The 15,780-nt window shown below is 44.7% G+C and overlaps 1 protein-coding gene across 3 annotated transcripts in view; it reads right to left on the bottom strand.

Moving 5' to 3' along the window:
* Positions 1-15,780, bottom strand: part of LOC121194206 (neuropilin-2-like) — a 102,130-nt gene that overhangs the window by 65,173 nt on the left and 21,177 nt on the right. For all 3 annotated transcript variants that reach the window (XR_005895363.1, XM_041056913.1, XM_041056915.1), the window contains exon 3: positions 9,760-9,941. Coding sequence is in view for 2 of the 3 variants with exons in the window: in XM_041056913.1 (XP_040912847.1) it covers positions 9,760-9,941 (182 nt within the window). In the remaining variant the exon portion in view is untranslated. The remainder of the gene's footprint in view (positions 1-9,759; positions 9,942-15,780) is intronic.

Below are 15,780 nucleotides of genomic sequence, written 5' to 3'. Positions count from 1 at the left end.
CGATGGTGTCAACTATTAAGGAGCAGTACACTTCAGAGTAAGAATAGGTCATTTCCTGTTACCAGCAGGGGACGCCACGAGTAAGGCGGGAGTTTGACATATGGAGGCGTTCAGGGCAGAGCCCTGATCAAGCTCATGAAGTTTGAAGATGTTTGGATAAAGTATGTGGACGTGAGAGCCATTCAAAATGTCATGGAAAATTCACCAAACGCCATCAAACTTTGGCGGGCCACAGAGGCCACGCCCTTTAACTTAGAGAAAAGCCTTGAATAACTTTTGATCATCATGGTCTTGAGGTGAGGTCCACCAAATATGAAGTGGATCAGGTGAAATCCCTAGCACGAGTTCGTCCGCATACCAATGGTGTAATTCGCCAAAATCGCCAACTTCCGACCACAATGGCGGACTTCCTGTTGGGTTGAGGTCATGGTGTCAAGAGACTTTTTGGTGTGTCTCGGTATGATCAACATGTGTACCAATTTTCATGCACCTATGACAAACTAAGCCCAATGGGAGGGGGGTTTTGAAAATTTCAAGGGGGCGCTGCGGAGCCATTTGGCCCCCCCCATTTAAAACGACCACAAAATATCAAATTTTTCACCAGACCTGATGAGTGTGCAAAATTTCAGGCGTTTTAGAGCATGGGAAGGGGTTGAAAAATGCAGTTGTTTGGGAGGAATAATAATAATAATTAAAGCTGCAAGCAGCGATGACGGGCCCTCGCACCCCTTGCGACCCGCGGGAGTCGCAGCCGGCGCAGCCAAGAGTACCAGAGTCCTCCTATGTCCTCTCCTCTTCTCCCCAGTACACGTCATAGTACAAACAGGTTATTTCCTGTTACCAGCAGGGGGCGCCACGAGTAAGGCGGGAGTTTGACATATGGAGCCGTTCAGGGCAGAGCCCTCATCATGCTCATGAAGTTTGAAGATGTTTGGATAAAGTATGTGGACGTGAGAGCCATTCAAAATGTCATGGCAAATTCACCAAACGCCACCGAACTTTGGCGAGCCACAGAGGCCACGCCCTTTAACTTAGAGAAAAGCCTTTGATAACTTTTGATCATCATGGTCTTGAGGTGAGGTCCACCAGATATGAAGTTGATCGGGTGAAATCCCTAGCACGAGTTCGTCCGCATACCAATGGTGGAAAGCACTGAAATTTGGCCGCCAAAAACAAAATGGCCGACTTCCTGCTAGGTTGAGGTCATGGTGTCAAGAGACTTTTTTGTGCGTCAGGAAGTGTTCTTTATGTGTACCGATTTTCATCTTCGTACTCCAAAAAAACCCATATGGAGAGGGGTATTTTAAATCTTCAAGGGGGCGCCGTTGAGCCATTTTGCCCCGCCCAATTACAAAAACCCCATCAGAGTCTAGGACCAGCCCCCAAGAACGTGTGTATGAATTTTTAGGATCATAGGAGGTGGTTAAGGTCATTACAAATCCAAACGTAATTTCACGGCGAGGGATCGTCAGTTGCCGCGCCGCCACACAGATGCCATTGCACCCAGCTTCACGGCCTTTATAATGTAGCTTCACCACGTAGTTGGGAAGGTTGTAGAGCAGAAACCAAGCCGATGGTGTCAACTATTAAGGAGCAGTACACTTCAGAGTAAAAATAGGTCATTTCCTGTTACCAGCAGGGGACGCCACGAGTAAGGCGGGAGTTTGACATATGGAGGCGTTCAGGGCAGAGCCCTGATCAAGCTCATGAAGTTTGAAGATGTTTGGATAAAGTATGTGGACGTGAGAGCCATTCAAAATGTCATGGCAAATTCACCAAACGCCACCAAACTTTGGCGGGCCACAGAGGCCACGCCCTTTAACTTAGAGAAAAGCCTTTGATAACTTTTGATCATCATGGTCTTGAGGTGAGGTCCACCAAATATGAAGTGGATCAGGTGAAATCCCTAGCACGAGTTCGTCCGCATACCAATGGTGTATTTCGCCAAAATCGCCAACTTCCGACCACAATGGCGGACTTCCTGTTGGGTTGAGGTCATGGTGTCAAGAGACTTTTTGGTGTGTCTCGGTATGATCAACATGTGTACCAATTTTCATGCACCTATGACAAACTAAGCCCAATGGGAGGGGGGTTTTGAAAATTTCAAGGGGGCGCTGCGGAGCCATTTGGCCCCCCCCATTTACAACGACCACAAAATATCAAATTTTTCACCAGACCTGATGAGTGTGCAAAATTTCAGGCGTTTTAGAGCATGGGAAGGGGTTGAAAAATGCAGTTGTTTGGGAGGAATAATAATAATAATAATAATAATAATAAACATTAGAAAAACAATAGGGCCTTCGCACCACTCGGTGCTCGGGCCCTAATTAAAGCTGCAAGCAGCGATGACGGGCCCTCGCACCCCTTGCGACCCAGCGGAGTCGGAGCCGGCGCAGCCAAGAGTACCAGAGTCCCCCTATGTCCTCTCCTCTTCTACCCAGTACACGTCATAGTACAAACAGGTTATTTCCTGTTACCAGCAGGGGGCGCCACGAGTAAGGCGGGGGTTTGACATATGGAGCCGTTCAGGGCAGAGCCCTCATCATGCTCATAAAGTTTGAAGATGTTTGGATAAAGTATGTGGACGTGAGAGCCATTCAAAATGTCATGGCAAATTCACCAAACGCCACCAAACTTTGGCGGGCCACAGAGGCCACACCCTGTAACTTAGAGAAAACTCTGTTATAACTTTTGATCATCATGTTCTTGAGGTGAGGTCCACCAGATATGAAGCTGATCGGGTGAAATCCCTAGCACGAGTTCATCCGCATACCAATGGTGGATAGCACTCAAATTTGGCCGCCAAAAACAAAATGGCTGACTTCCTGCTGGGTTGAGGTCATGGTGTCAAGAGACTTTTTTGTGCGTCCCGAAGTGTTCTTTATGTGTACTGATTTTCATCTTCGTATTCCAAAAAAACCCATATGGAGAGGGGTATTTTAAATCTTCAAGGGGGCGCCGTTGAGCCATTTTTCCCCGCCCAATTACAAAAACCCCATCAGAGTCTAGGGCCAGCCCCCAAGAACGTGTGTATGAATTTTTATGATCATAGGAGGTGGTTAAGGTCATTACAAATCCAAACGTAATTTCACGGCGAGGGATCGTCAGTTGCCGCGCCGCCACACAGATGCCATTGCACCCAGCTTCACGGCCTTTATAATGTAGCTTCACCAAGTAGTTGGGAAGGTTGTAGAGCAGAAACCAAGCCGATGGTGTCAACTATTAAGGAGCAGTACACTTCAGAGTAAAAATAGGTCATTTCCTGTTTCCAGCAGGGGACGCCACGAGTAAGGCGGGACTTTGACATATGGAGGCGTTCAGGGCAGAGCCCTGATCATGCTCATAAAGTTTGAAGATGTTTGGATAAAGTATGTGGACGTGAGAGCCATTCAAAATGTCATGGCAAATTCACCAAACGCCACCAAACTTTGGCGGGCCACAGAGGCCACGCCCTTTAACTTAGAGAAAACTCTGTGATAACTTTTGATCATCATGGTCTTGAGGTGAAGTCCACCAAATATGAAGCGGATCAGGTGAAATCCCTAGCACGAGTTCGTCCGCATACCAATGGTGTAATTCGCCAAAATCGCCAACTTCCGACCACAATGGCGGACTTCCTGTTGGGTTGAGGTCATGGTGTCAAGAGACTTTTTGGTGTGTCTCGGTATGATCAACATGTGTACCAATTTTCATGCACCTATGACAAACTAAGCCCAATGGGAGGGGGGTTTTGAAAATTTCAAGGGGGCGCTGCAGAGCCATTTTGCCCCCCCCCATTTACAACGACCACAAAATATCAAATTTTTCACCAGACCTGATGAGTGTGCAAAATTTCAGGCGTTTTAGAGCATGGGAAGGGGTTGAAAAATGCAGTTGTTTGGGAGGACAAATAATAATAATAATAATAATAATAATAATAATAATAATAATAAACATTAGAATTACAATAGGGCCTTCGCACCACTCGGTGCTCGGGCCCTAATAATAATTAAAGCTGCAAGCAGCGATGACGGGCCCTCGCACCCCTTGCGACCCGCGGGAGTCGCAGCCGGCACAGCCAAGAGTACCAGAGTCCTCCTATGTCCTCTCCTCTTCTCCCCAGTACACGTCATAGTACAAACAGGTTATTTCCTGTTACCAGCAGGGGGCGCCACGAGTAAGGCGGGAGTTTGACATATGGAGGCGTTCAGGGCAGAGCCCTCATCATGCTCATAAAGTTTGACGATGTTTGGATAAAGTATGTGGATGTGAGAGCCATTCAAAATGTCATGGCAAATTCACCAAACGCCATCGAACTTTGGCGAGCCACAAAGGCCACGCCCTTTAACTTAGAGAAAAGTCTTTTATAACTTTTGATCATCATGGTCTTGAGGTGAGGTCCACCAGATATGAAGTTGATCGGGTGAAATCCCTAGCACGAGTTCATCCGCATACCAGTGGTGGAAAGCAGTGAAATTTGGCCGCCAAAAACAAAATGGTCGACTTTCTGCTGGGTTGAGGTCATGGTGTCAAGAGACTTTTTTGTGCGTCTGGAAGTGTTCTTTATGTGTACCGATTTTCATCTTCATACTCCAAAAAAACCCATATGGAGAGGGGTATTTTAAATTTTCAAGGGGGCGCAGTTGAGCCACTTTGCCCCGCCCAATTACAAAAACCCCATCAGAGTCTAGGACCAGCCCCCAAGAACGTGTGTATGAATTTTTAGGATCATAGGAGGTGGTTAAGGTCATTACAAATCCAAACGTAATTTCATGGCGAGGGATCGTCAGTTGCCGCGCCGCCACACAGATGCCATTGCACCCAGCTTCACGGCCTTTATAATGTAGCTTCACCAAGTAGTTGGGAAGGTTGTAGAGCAGAAACCAAGCCGATGGTGTCAACTATTAAGGAGCAGTACACGTCATAGTACAAACAGGTTATTTCCTGTTACCAGCAGGGGGCGCCACGAGTAAGGCGGGGGTTTGACATATGGAGCCGTTCAGGGCAGAGCCCTCATCATGCTCATAAAGTTTGAAGATGTTTGGATAAAGTATGTGGACGTGAGAGCCATTCAAAATGTCATGGCAAATTCACCAAACGCCACCGAACTTTGGCGAGCCACAGAGGCCACACCCTTTAACTTAGAGAAAATTCTGTTATAACTTTTGATCATCATGGTCTTGAGGTGAGGTCCACCAGATATGAAGTTGATCGGGTGAAATCCCTAGCACGAGTTCATCCGCATACCAATGGTGGAAAGCACTCAAATTTGGCCGCCAAAAACAAAATGGCTGACTTCCTGCTGGGTTGAGGTCATGGTGTCAAGAGACTTTTTTGTGCGTCCCGAAGTGTTCTTTATGTGTACTGATTTTCATCTTTGTATTCCAAAAAAACCCATATGGAGAGGGGTATTTTAAATCTTCAAGGGGGCGCCGTTGAGCCATTTTGCCCCGCCCAATTACAAAAACCCCATCAGAGTCTAGGACCAGCCCCCAAGAACGTGTGTATGAATTTTTATGATCATAGGAGGTGGTTAAGGTCATTACAAATCCAAACGTAATTTCACGGCGAGGGATCGTCAGTTGCCGCGCCGCCACACAGATGCCATTGCACCCAGCTTCACGGCCTTTATAATGTAGCTTCACCAAGTAGTTGGGAAGGTTGTAGAGCAGAAACCAAGCCGATGGTGTCAACTATTAAGGAGCAGTACACTTCAGAGTAAAAATAGGTCATTTCCTGTTACCAGCAGGGGACGCCACGAGTAAGGCGGGAGTTTGACATATGGAGGCGTTCAGGGCAGAGCCCTGATCATGCTCATAAAGTTTGAAGATGTTTGGATAAAGTATGTGGAAGTGAGAGCCATTCAAAATGTCATGGCAAATTCACCAAACGCCACCAAACTTTGGCGGGCCACAGAGGCCACGCCCTTTAACTTAGAGAAAACTCTGTGATAACTTTTGATCATCATGGTCTTGAGGTGAGGTCCACCAAATATGAAGTGGATCGGGTGAAATCCCTAGCACGAGTTCGTCCGCATACCAATGGTGTAATTCGCCAAAATCGCCAACTTCCGACCACAATGGCGGTCTTCCTGTTGGGTTGAGGTCATGGTGTCAAGAGACTTTTTGGTGTGTCTCGGTATGATCAACATGTGTACCAATTTTCATGCACCTATGACAAACTAAGCCCAATGGGAGGGGGGTTTTGAAAATTTCAAGGGGGCGCTGCGGAGCCATTTGGCCCCCCCCATTTACAACGACCACAAAATATCAAATTTTTCACCAGACCTGATGAGTGTGCAAAATTTCAGGCGTTTTAGAGCATGGGAAGGGGTTGAAAAATGCAGTTGTTTGGGAGGACAAATAATAATAATAATTAAAGCTGCAAGCAGCGATGACGGGCCCTCGCACCCCTTGCGACCCACGGGAGTCGCAGCCAGCGCAGCCAAGAGTACCAGAGTCATCCTATGTCCTCTCCTCTTCTCCCCAGTACACGTCATAGTACAAACAGGTTATTTCCTGTTACCAGCAGGGGGCGCCACGAGTAAGGCGGGAGTTTGACATATGGAGCCGTTCAGGGCAGAGCCCTCATCATGCTCATAAAGTTTGAAGATGTTTGGATAAAGTATGTGGACGTGAGAGCCATTCAAAATGTCATGGCAAATTCACCAAACGCCACCGAACTTTGGCGAGCCACAGAGGCCACGCCCTTTAACTTAGAGAAAAGTCTCTTATAACTTTTGATCATCATGGTCTTGAGGTGAGGTCCACCAGATATGAAGTTGATCGGGTGAAATCCCTAGCACGAGTTCATCCGCATACCAATGGTGGAAAGCACTCAAATTTGGCCGCCAAAAACAAAATGGCTGACTTCCTGCTGGGTTGAGGTCATGGTGTCAAGAGACTTTTTTGTGCGTCCCGAAGTGTTCTTTATGTGTACTGATTTTCATCTTTGTATTCCAAAAAAACCCATATGGAGAGGGGTATTTTAAATCTTCAAGGGGGCGCCGTTGAGCCATTTTGCCCCGCCCAATTACAAAAACCCCATCAGAGTCTAGGACCAGCCCCCAAGAACGTGTGTATGAATTTTTAGGATCATAGGAGGTGGTTAAGGTCATTACAAATCCAAACGTAATTTCACGGCGAGGGATCGTCAGTTGCCGCGCCGCCACACAGATGCCATTGCACCCAGCTTCACGGCCTTTATAATGTAGCTTCACCAAGTAGTTGGGAAGGTTGTAGAGCAGAAACCAAGCCGATGGTGTCAACTATTAAGGAGCAGTACACTTCAGAGTAAAAATAGGTCATTTCCTGTTACCAGCAGGGGACGCCACGAGCAAGGCGGGAGTTTGACATATGGAGGCGTTCAGGGCAGAGCCCTGATCATGCTCATAAAGTTTGAAGATGTTTGGATAAAGTATGTGGACGTGAGAGCCATTCAAAATTTCATGGCAAATTCACCAAACGCCACCAAACTTTGGCGGGCCACAGAGGCCACGCCCTTTAACTTAGAGAAAACTCTGTGATAACTTTTGATCATCATGGTCTTGAGGTGAGGTCCACCAAATATGAAGTGGATCGGGTGAAATCCCTAGCACGAGTTCGTCCGCATACCAATGGTGTAATTCGCCAAAATGGCCAACTTCCCACCACAATGGCGGACTTCCTGTTGGGTTGAGGTCATGGTGTCAAGAGACTTTTTGGTGTGTCTCGGTATGATCAACATGTGTACCAATTTTCATGCACCTATGACAAACTAAGCCCAATGGGAGGGGGGTTTTGAAAATTTCAAGGGGGCGCTGCGGAGCCATTTTGCCCCCCCCATTTACAACGACCACAAAATATCAAATTTTTCACCAGACCTGATGAGTGTGCAAAATTTCAGGCGTTTTAGAGCATGGGAAGGGGTTGAAAAATGCAGTTGTTTGGGAGGACAAATAATAATAATAATAATTAAAGCTGCAAGCAGCGATGACGGGCCCTCGCACCCCTTGCGACCCACGGGAGTCGCAGCCGGCGCAGCCAAGAGTACCAGAGTCATCCTATGTCCTCTCCTCTTCTCCCCAGTACACGTCATAGTACAAACAGGTTATTTCCTGTTACCAGCAGGGGGCGCCACGAGTAAGGCGGGAGTTTGACATATGGAGCCGTTCAGGGCAGAGCCCTCATCATGCTCATAAAGTTTGAAGATGTTTGGATAAAGTATGTGGACGTGAGAGCCATTCAAAATGTCATGGCAAATTCACCAAACGCCACCGAACTTTGGCGGGCCACAGAGGCCATGCCCTTTAACTTAGAGAAAAGTCTGTTATAACTTTTGATCATCATGGTCTTGAGGTGAGGTCCACCAGATATGAAGTTGATCGGGTGAAATCCCTAGCACGAGTTCATCCGCATACCAATGGTGGAAAGCACTCAAATTTGGCCGCCAAAAACAAAATGGCTGACTTCCTGCTGGGTTGAGGTCATGGTGTCAAGAGACTTTTTTGTGTGTCCCGAAGTGTTCTTTTTGTGTACTGATTTTCATCTTTGTATTCCAAAAAAACCCATATGGAGAGGGGTATTTTAAATCTTCAAGGGGGCGCCGTTGAGGAATTTTGCCCCGCCCAATTACAAAAACCCCATCAGAGTCTAGGACCAGCCCCCAAGAACGTGTGTATGAATTTTTAGGATCATAGGAGGTGGTTAAGGTCATTACAAATCCAAACGTAATTTCACGGCGAGGGATCGTCAGTTGCTGCGCCGCCACACAGATGCCATTGCACCCAGCTTCACGGCCTTTATAATGTAGCTTCACCAAGTAGTTGGGAAGGTTGTAGAGCAGAAACCAAGCCGATGGTGTCAACTATTAAGGAGCAGTACACTTCAGAGTAAAAATAGGTCATTTCCTGTTACCAGCAGGGGACGCCACGAGCAAGGCGGGAGTTTGACATATGGAGGCGTTCAGGGCAGAGCCCTGATCATGCTCATAAAGTTTGAAGATGTTTGGATAAAGTATGTGGACGTGAGAGCCATTCAAAATGTCATGGCAAATTCACCAAACGCCACCAAACTTTGGCGGGCCACAGAGGCCACGCCCTTTAACTTAGAGAAAACTCTGTGATAACTTTTGATCATCATGGTCTTGAGGTGAGGTCCACCAAATATGAAGTGGATCGGGTGAAATCCCTAGCACGAGTTCGTCCGCATACCAATGGTGTAATTCGCCAAAATCGCCAACTTCCGACCACAATGGCGGACTTCCTGTTGGGTTGAGGTCATGGTGTCAAGAGACTTTTTGGTGTGTCTCGGTATGATCAACATGTGTACCAATTTTCATGCACCTATGACAAACTAAGCCCAATGGGAGGGGGGTTTTGAAAATTTCAAGGGGGCGCTGCGGAGCCATTTTGCCCCCCCCATTTACAAGGACCACAAAATATCAAATTTTTCACCAGACCTGATGAGTGTGCAAAATTTCAGGCGTTTTAGAGCATGGGAAGGGGTTGAAAAATGCAGTTGTTTGGGAGGAATAATAATAATAATAATAATAATAATAATAATAATAATAATAAACATTAGAAAAACAATAGGGCCTTCGCACCACTCGGTGCTCGGGCCCTAATAAACATTAGAATTACAATAGGGCCTTCGCACCACTCGGTGCTCGGGCCCTAATAAACATTAGAATTACAATAGGGCCTTCGCACCACTCGGTGCTCGGGCCCTAATAATAAACATTAGAATTACAATAGGGCCTTCGCACCACTCGGTGCTCGGGCCCTAATTAGCATTCACTGACCGGTTTTGAAGATTTCATAGCGCAGTGAGAAGCCTGCCCCTTGGTGGGCATAGTCTGATACGAACTTGATGTGGAGCGAGGGGCCTGACGATATGATCGGTGCAGGGGCGATGTTGCTGCAGTGCTTCCCCAGTAAGTCAGCTGACTCAGAGTTTCCATCGTGGATCTCCACGTAGTCATACCTGCAGAGGACAAACAAATGTTTATAAATACCTTGCTTTTTAGCTACTTCTTTAGAGGAACTTCTGAAAACAGAGCTCCTATCAGCAGAAGCATGGGTGTGATTACAATTCAAATGAATGCAGCAGAAGACAGTGGCAGTTTACAGATGGTAGGAAAAAAAAACACCTGCATGAGGCAAAACATAAAGAGATGCCTAAAATTCTGCAACTGCAATGTCATTGACTATATATTCTAACTGCTACAGGCTTCACACTCTTCAGATCACCATCTCATGGATTATACTATTACTAATAGTACTACTTTGATGATATTTTCAAAGATAGCTAACCACGTGTGTGAGAAAAATAGATGCAGAAACAAGAAAATCACATCTTTATGTTGCACAAGGGTCAAAGTCAAGAGTGTATATAATGGTCAAGCTGTCTGAACTAGGGATGAACCCTACAGCCTTTGATGCTAGAAAAGGATTAACGTGGAACAAATGACTCTAGTTTACATCTTTGCTCGAGTCTAATTCAATAATGTTTGCAACTCAGCCCGGGGGCCTCCAATCCACACAGAAATTCACATTTTCCACATTTTAAAATGGATTTAGGACGGTTCAGCATTTTCCTGGTTCCCCTTTCCTTTGTAACTTCTCACACTGTATACTGAGGGACTGTGTTAATCCAGAATTGATCATGTTGGTATTTAACAAAGGAATAGGCCCAAACAAGTCCCATTCCTATTAAAAAAAACAAAAACAAAAAAAACGTCCCTGCTGTCAGATACAACCCATATGTTTGGTTAGGTTTAGGCCCAAAAACCAACTGGTTAAATTTAGGAAAAGATTGTGGTTTGAGTTAAAATAAGTACTTCCTTAAAGTTAGAGGACCTTTGTCATCATGGTTAAAAATAAACACATGATTAAGGTTGTGGAGACGTCATGGGTAAAACAACACCGACCATTAGTTTGAAAAGGGAAACAAAGGGTGTTCTCCCATGTCAAAGTCCCGTGTTTTGTCAACCCATCCATCAAATCTATTTTCATGCTTGTTTCTTTCATGGTTTCTGACCCCAAATGTTAGGACCTAACTCCAGAGCCACAGCAGGAGTGTTGCCTCTGTGTCTGGATACCAAAGACACACCTGCCTGGCTCTAAAATAGCCTCCTGGAAAAGAATTCCTTGAGCAGCTTGCCATGAAGGAAGACACTGAGTCTGATTCCAAGTTAAATGAGTTCAATTTCAATTAGGGACTTTCTTACAGTAAAGCAAAACTATGGATAGACTGTATTTGCTCATCTTCGTTCATCGTATTGATCACTTCTGACCACAGAACCACTAATTGCTCCAGTATTGAGCTTTCTACATTTCTCTAAAGTAATCAAATGAACCCACCTCAGCCTCAAGAGAACCCAAAGTTTTTTTTTTTTCTTTTTTGTCTTTTCCACACTGAGGTTTGCGACATTAATTTACTTTTTAAAATTACCATAAGCCAGTGACAGCGACCTCCCAGTGCCTCAACAGATGAAGGTATCATGTACCGCGAGGTGATAAAAGGAAAGCACATGGTATTTTGTTGCTACTGTACAGACATATTAAAGTTACATGAACAGAAAAGGGGTGTTAATCTTTTCACTATTTGCTAGCATGCATTCACAGTTATGCCAAACCCAGAAGCCAGAACACACGCACATAAAGTATACACTGGTTTTGTCACCAATGAGGAAACTGCTTTGGCTTATATTCACTCCGTGGTGACTTACTCAACCTCAAGCCTTAATCTTATAACAAACAACAAGCCCTTAACTGTAGAGAGATAGTGATTTGACTTGTGGGGACCAGCTATTTGATTTCAAATCAGAGGTGAATCCCTTACATATGGCTGTTTGAACAGAATCATTATTTTCACAGAATGTGACATGAGCTGACATGAAGAAGATTAAATAAGTACTGGATTATTTATGCTGTTTTATGCTATTACATTTAAATTGTGTTTTGCCCTCGTTGTCAGAGTGACAATTGTCAAACAGTCTGTCTTTACAGTCTGTAACAATAAGACATGAGGAAACCACAGACAACAGGAGTGAATTCAAGACTACAGAACCCAGTGGCTTTACAAAATGCTGCCAAGTACACAGATGAGCATTTGCACGATGTGTGTGTCTGTGCTCTGGATCTCCCTGTATGATTGCAAGCAGTCATTTCTGAATTCACGTCTGTTTGTGTCTTTACGTCGGTTAGTGTGTGTTTTCTGACAGGTGAGTAAGCTCCCAACATAATGGGGGTTATACACCACCAACTCTCCCATCATGTTTTCTGTCTGCTTTGCGTGGAACTATCACCACAGTTATGACCCGAGCTGTCACAGCACTGTGAGCAAATGTGTGTGTGCATCTGTGTCTGTGTGTGTACGTGCATGTGTATGTGTCACAGTTACTGTCATATTTTCCCCAGAGAACGCCTCATTCCAGCGACAGATTCCTCCTCCTCTTTTCTGAGATGACAACTTTGTTTAACAGCTTTTCCTGTCCGGGCAAGATCTCTTCTTCTTTCTCTTCCTGGCTCACTCCTCCCCTAATTAATTTTCATTGTTTCACTTTTCAACAACTCTTTTTTTTTTCCTGTCATTCTTTGTCTTCCTTCTTTTCTCTCTCTCTCTCTCTCTCTCTCTCTCTCTGTCCCCCTTCCATCTGTAGCTTTCTCTAATGTGCTGTCAGGCACATAACCAGTGGCCAAGAGCCAGTATGTGGGAGTGACAGAGGAGGCTGAGATGGGGGAGAGAGAATATTAGAATTTGTGAAAATTTAAATTTAAAACTCGGCTTTATTAACAGTGCTGATGAGGAAAAGGGAGAATGAGCAAGATAGATAGACAGAGAGGAAGAGGGAGAAAGAGAAAGATGTTCACACTAACCAGACACACTGGAAAACACTCCCTGCTCTCCGTCATCATGAGCCCAACTCACGGTTTAGTTGTCCTCATTTACATATTTTTGTGATTTAATCAGAGCTCACGATGCTACCTGTTAACCAGGATTGATCAAGTCATTATTTTATGATCACAAAATCATCTGATAAAACAGACTGGGTGACAAGAACATTGGAACAGTGTGACTCGGTATGTTGACATTAAAAGTGACTGAGTTCACATTTAAAAACCTGAACTAACATTGTTATGCTTTGTTCTATTGGGAAACCATTTAGGAAAAGCTCTCTTTTCAGGTGTAGATGCAGCACCAAAACAAAGCCAAACAGGAAAAGATTTCTAATTTAGCCAGCACTGTGTGAACGCAGTCAGCGAGAGAACATGACACTGCATTCATTCTGCCAACACCTCCCCTCAGACAGACAGAGACAGGTGTCCCTCATTCCCACCCTCCCTCCCTACGACTCTGTGCCTTTAGTAGAAAGCAGTAAGACATACGCACACAGATACACAAGACACCTGCACAAACACACACTGTCTGTCTCACACAAAACACACTGATGCACACAGAGCCTGTAGCCATGGACTCAGATGGATCTATAGAAGGGTTTGAGGTTTCCAATCTGCCTCTGTGTAGGAGGAACACAGCTTCTAACAAACTGTTTAATCCCATCATCTGTCTCTCTCTTCTCTCTCTCCTCTCCCCCAATATATTTCACTGCATCCAATCAGAGATTTGCTGAGGCTTGCCATAGGGAAGTACAGAAATCCTGAATTTGTTTCTCCCACACTTTTCCCTGAAATTCACTTGTTAACAAGCTGTGTACAGGATTTTTCCCCCCTTGCTTACATGAAGGAAATGATGATAAAATAAATTGTTGTTCCAAAACATGTAACGTGGGGTTATGGATTTAAAGAGGGACAAGCCTTCGTGATGGATTGCTAGCACAGATTTGTGCTGAGTTGTGGAAGCAGACTTGTAGAAAAGTAGACTTGTGGAAATGAACGGAATGGAAGATCTTACATTTTGTGAGATTTATGTTTGTGTGTTTTGGGGGGGGGGGGGGGGGGGGGGGGTGTGTCAGTGTGTTTCATGGGCGAGAAAGCTCTCCAAAGCCTTTCCGATGTGAACCAAGGAAAAGGTTTGGATACAGACAAACTTCCACCACTCCACCCCTCCTTCCTCCTACTCCTCCCATCTGCCTCACTCTTAATTGCCTTTCACACATTCTCTCTCTCTCTCTTTAGGTCAGGAGTTGTCTTCTTACACCTGCACATTTCTTTCAAACATTAGGGGTCCCCTCAACCGTAGACTGAGCGTCTGCACTACAGACACACATGGAGACACACACACAAACTCTAAAAAGAACTGAAAGCTGGTCAGACTTGCAGTAATGTGTGACAGTTTTCACAATGTGAAAAAGATTGTGAATGGAAGTCTGTTAAAATGTTACTACATCATACATTGTTAATTGGATAAGTTGGAAAATTGGAAAAGTCAAATTATAATTTGAACTGAATTAAAGTTAACCTGAACTGAACTAATTTGGAATTTATGTTTAGACAAACTGTTGCTGAGTGTTCTTTACATATAACTTCTTTATATTAACATATAAGGAAAACATTCCCTTTATTTTCTTTCATTTTTTGTACTGTTTTTTCCCTCCATGCCATCATCTCATACACATTTCACTGAAAGGGAAGTGAAATCATGAGAGGGCCCGCACAAACATTTTTAGACGGAACTGAAAATGTCAGCTATGACTCTGCCCCGGTCATGAGAATGACACAATGTGATTCTAGCTAAATTCCCATAAAAGATACTTACGGTGGTTTCTGGGGAAACAAAATTAGCCTGTTGCTCTCTGTCAGGACAAGAACAATTGTAGAGGCGGTGGATTCAGCCAAGTCCTCTGACTACAAAGATGCTTCTAACAGCACCAATAATTCCCACAAGGCATGGCAGGCTGTAAGTTCAGGAACTGCTACTGATCTTTCTCACTTCCTCCTACTTCTTATTTGCATGTATGTACATCCCTGGAGACTAAGGAATTTCAAATAATACACATTCACAAGCAACTATTATACAGTATAAGATAGATCATGCCTGAGAGGCTATACTTAATGTTCACATACAGTGCTAGAACACCTAATCAAAACTAAGAAAGCCTCTTTCATATTATTACTAAATTGATACAGGGGACTATTAGATTCTGATACAACTGAAAGCAATTTCATGGGCCCTATTTAAGATTAGTCGGCTCATGCAAAACTTGTTGAAGCTATTGCCTCATTCTAAAAATTCTTAAAACTGTCAGGGCTCAAAAAATGTACTTATCGGTACCCAACATTAAAAACCTTGTCATTCACACTAAGCAGCCACAGTCAGTCTGTCACTGAAGTAGTTAATAGAGAGTGAGGAGGATGACTGACTTCACTGTTATCAAGTAATAGGCCTATTACTGCTGATAGATGAACAGTATGTGTGTGCGCATATGCGTGTGTGTGTGTGTGTGTGCGTGTGTGTGTGTGTGTGTGTGTGTGGAGCAGTAGTCTCCAGGACAACCAATCGATTCCTCATTACGGCTTAAACACACATTGATCAGGGTCAGTCCTTCACAGACACACAGCCAACAATTGCACCCACCCACAGACAGACAGACAGACACACACACAGAGTCATTACAGTGACAGACTTTGATCAGGCAGACCTTCAGGGCCTCAGGGAGTGTCTGTAAATCAGAGCACTGATATTATCATCATTACCTGCATTACCTGACTGTGTGTGAGAGAGTGGATTTCCTAAAATAACCTTCTTGGAACTTAACAAATCTTCAAACTTCAGACTTTGTTCTGTAACCTCAGGACTCAGCGGAGGGTAACTTAATGTAACCTTCCAATAGGGTTGAAGTGTCTTGCACTGTTTATGC

Source organism: Toxotes jaculatrix, chromosome 15 (assembly GCF_017976425.1).
Source record: "Toxotes jaculatrix isolate fToxJac2 chromosome 15, fToxJac2.pri, whole genome shotgun sequence".
NCBI classification, from domain to species: Eukaryota; Metazoa; Chordata; class Actinopteri; family Toxotidae; genus Toxotes; species Toxotes jaculatrix.
Note: the sequence above shows the minus strand (reverse complement) of the source record. Positions and strands in the feature narration are given on the sequence as shown.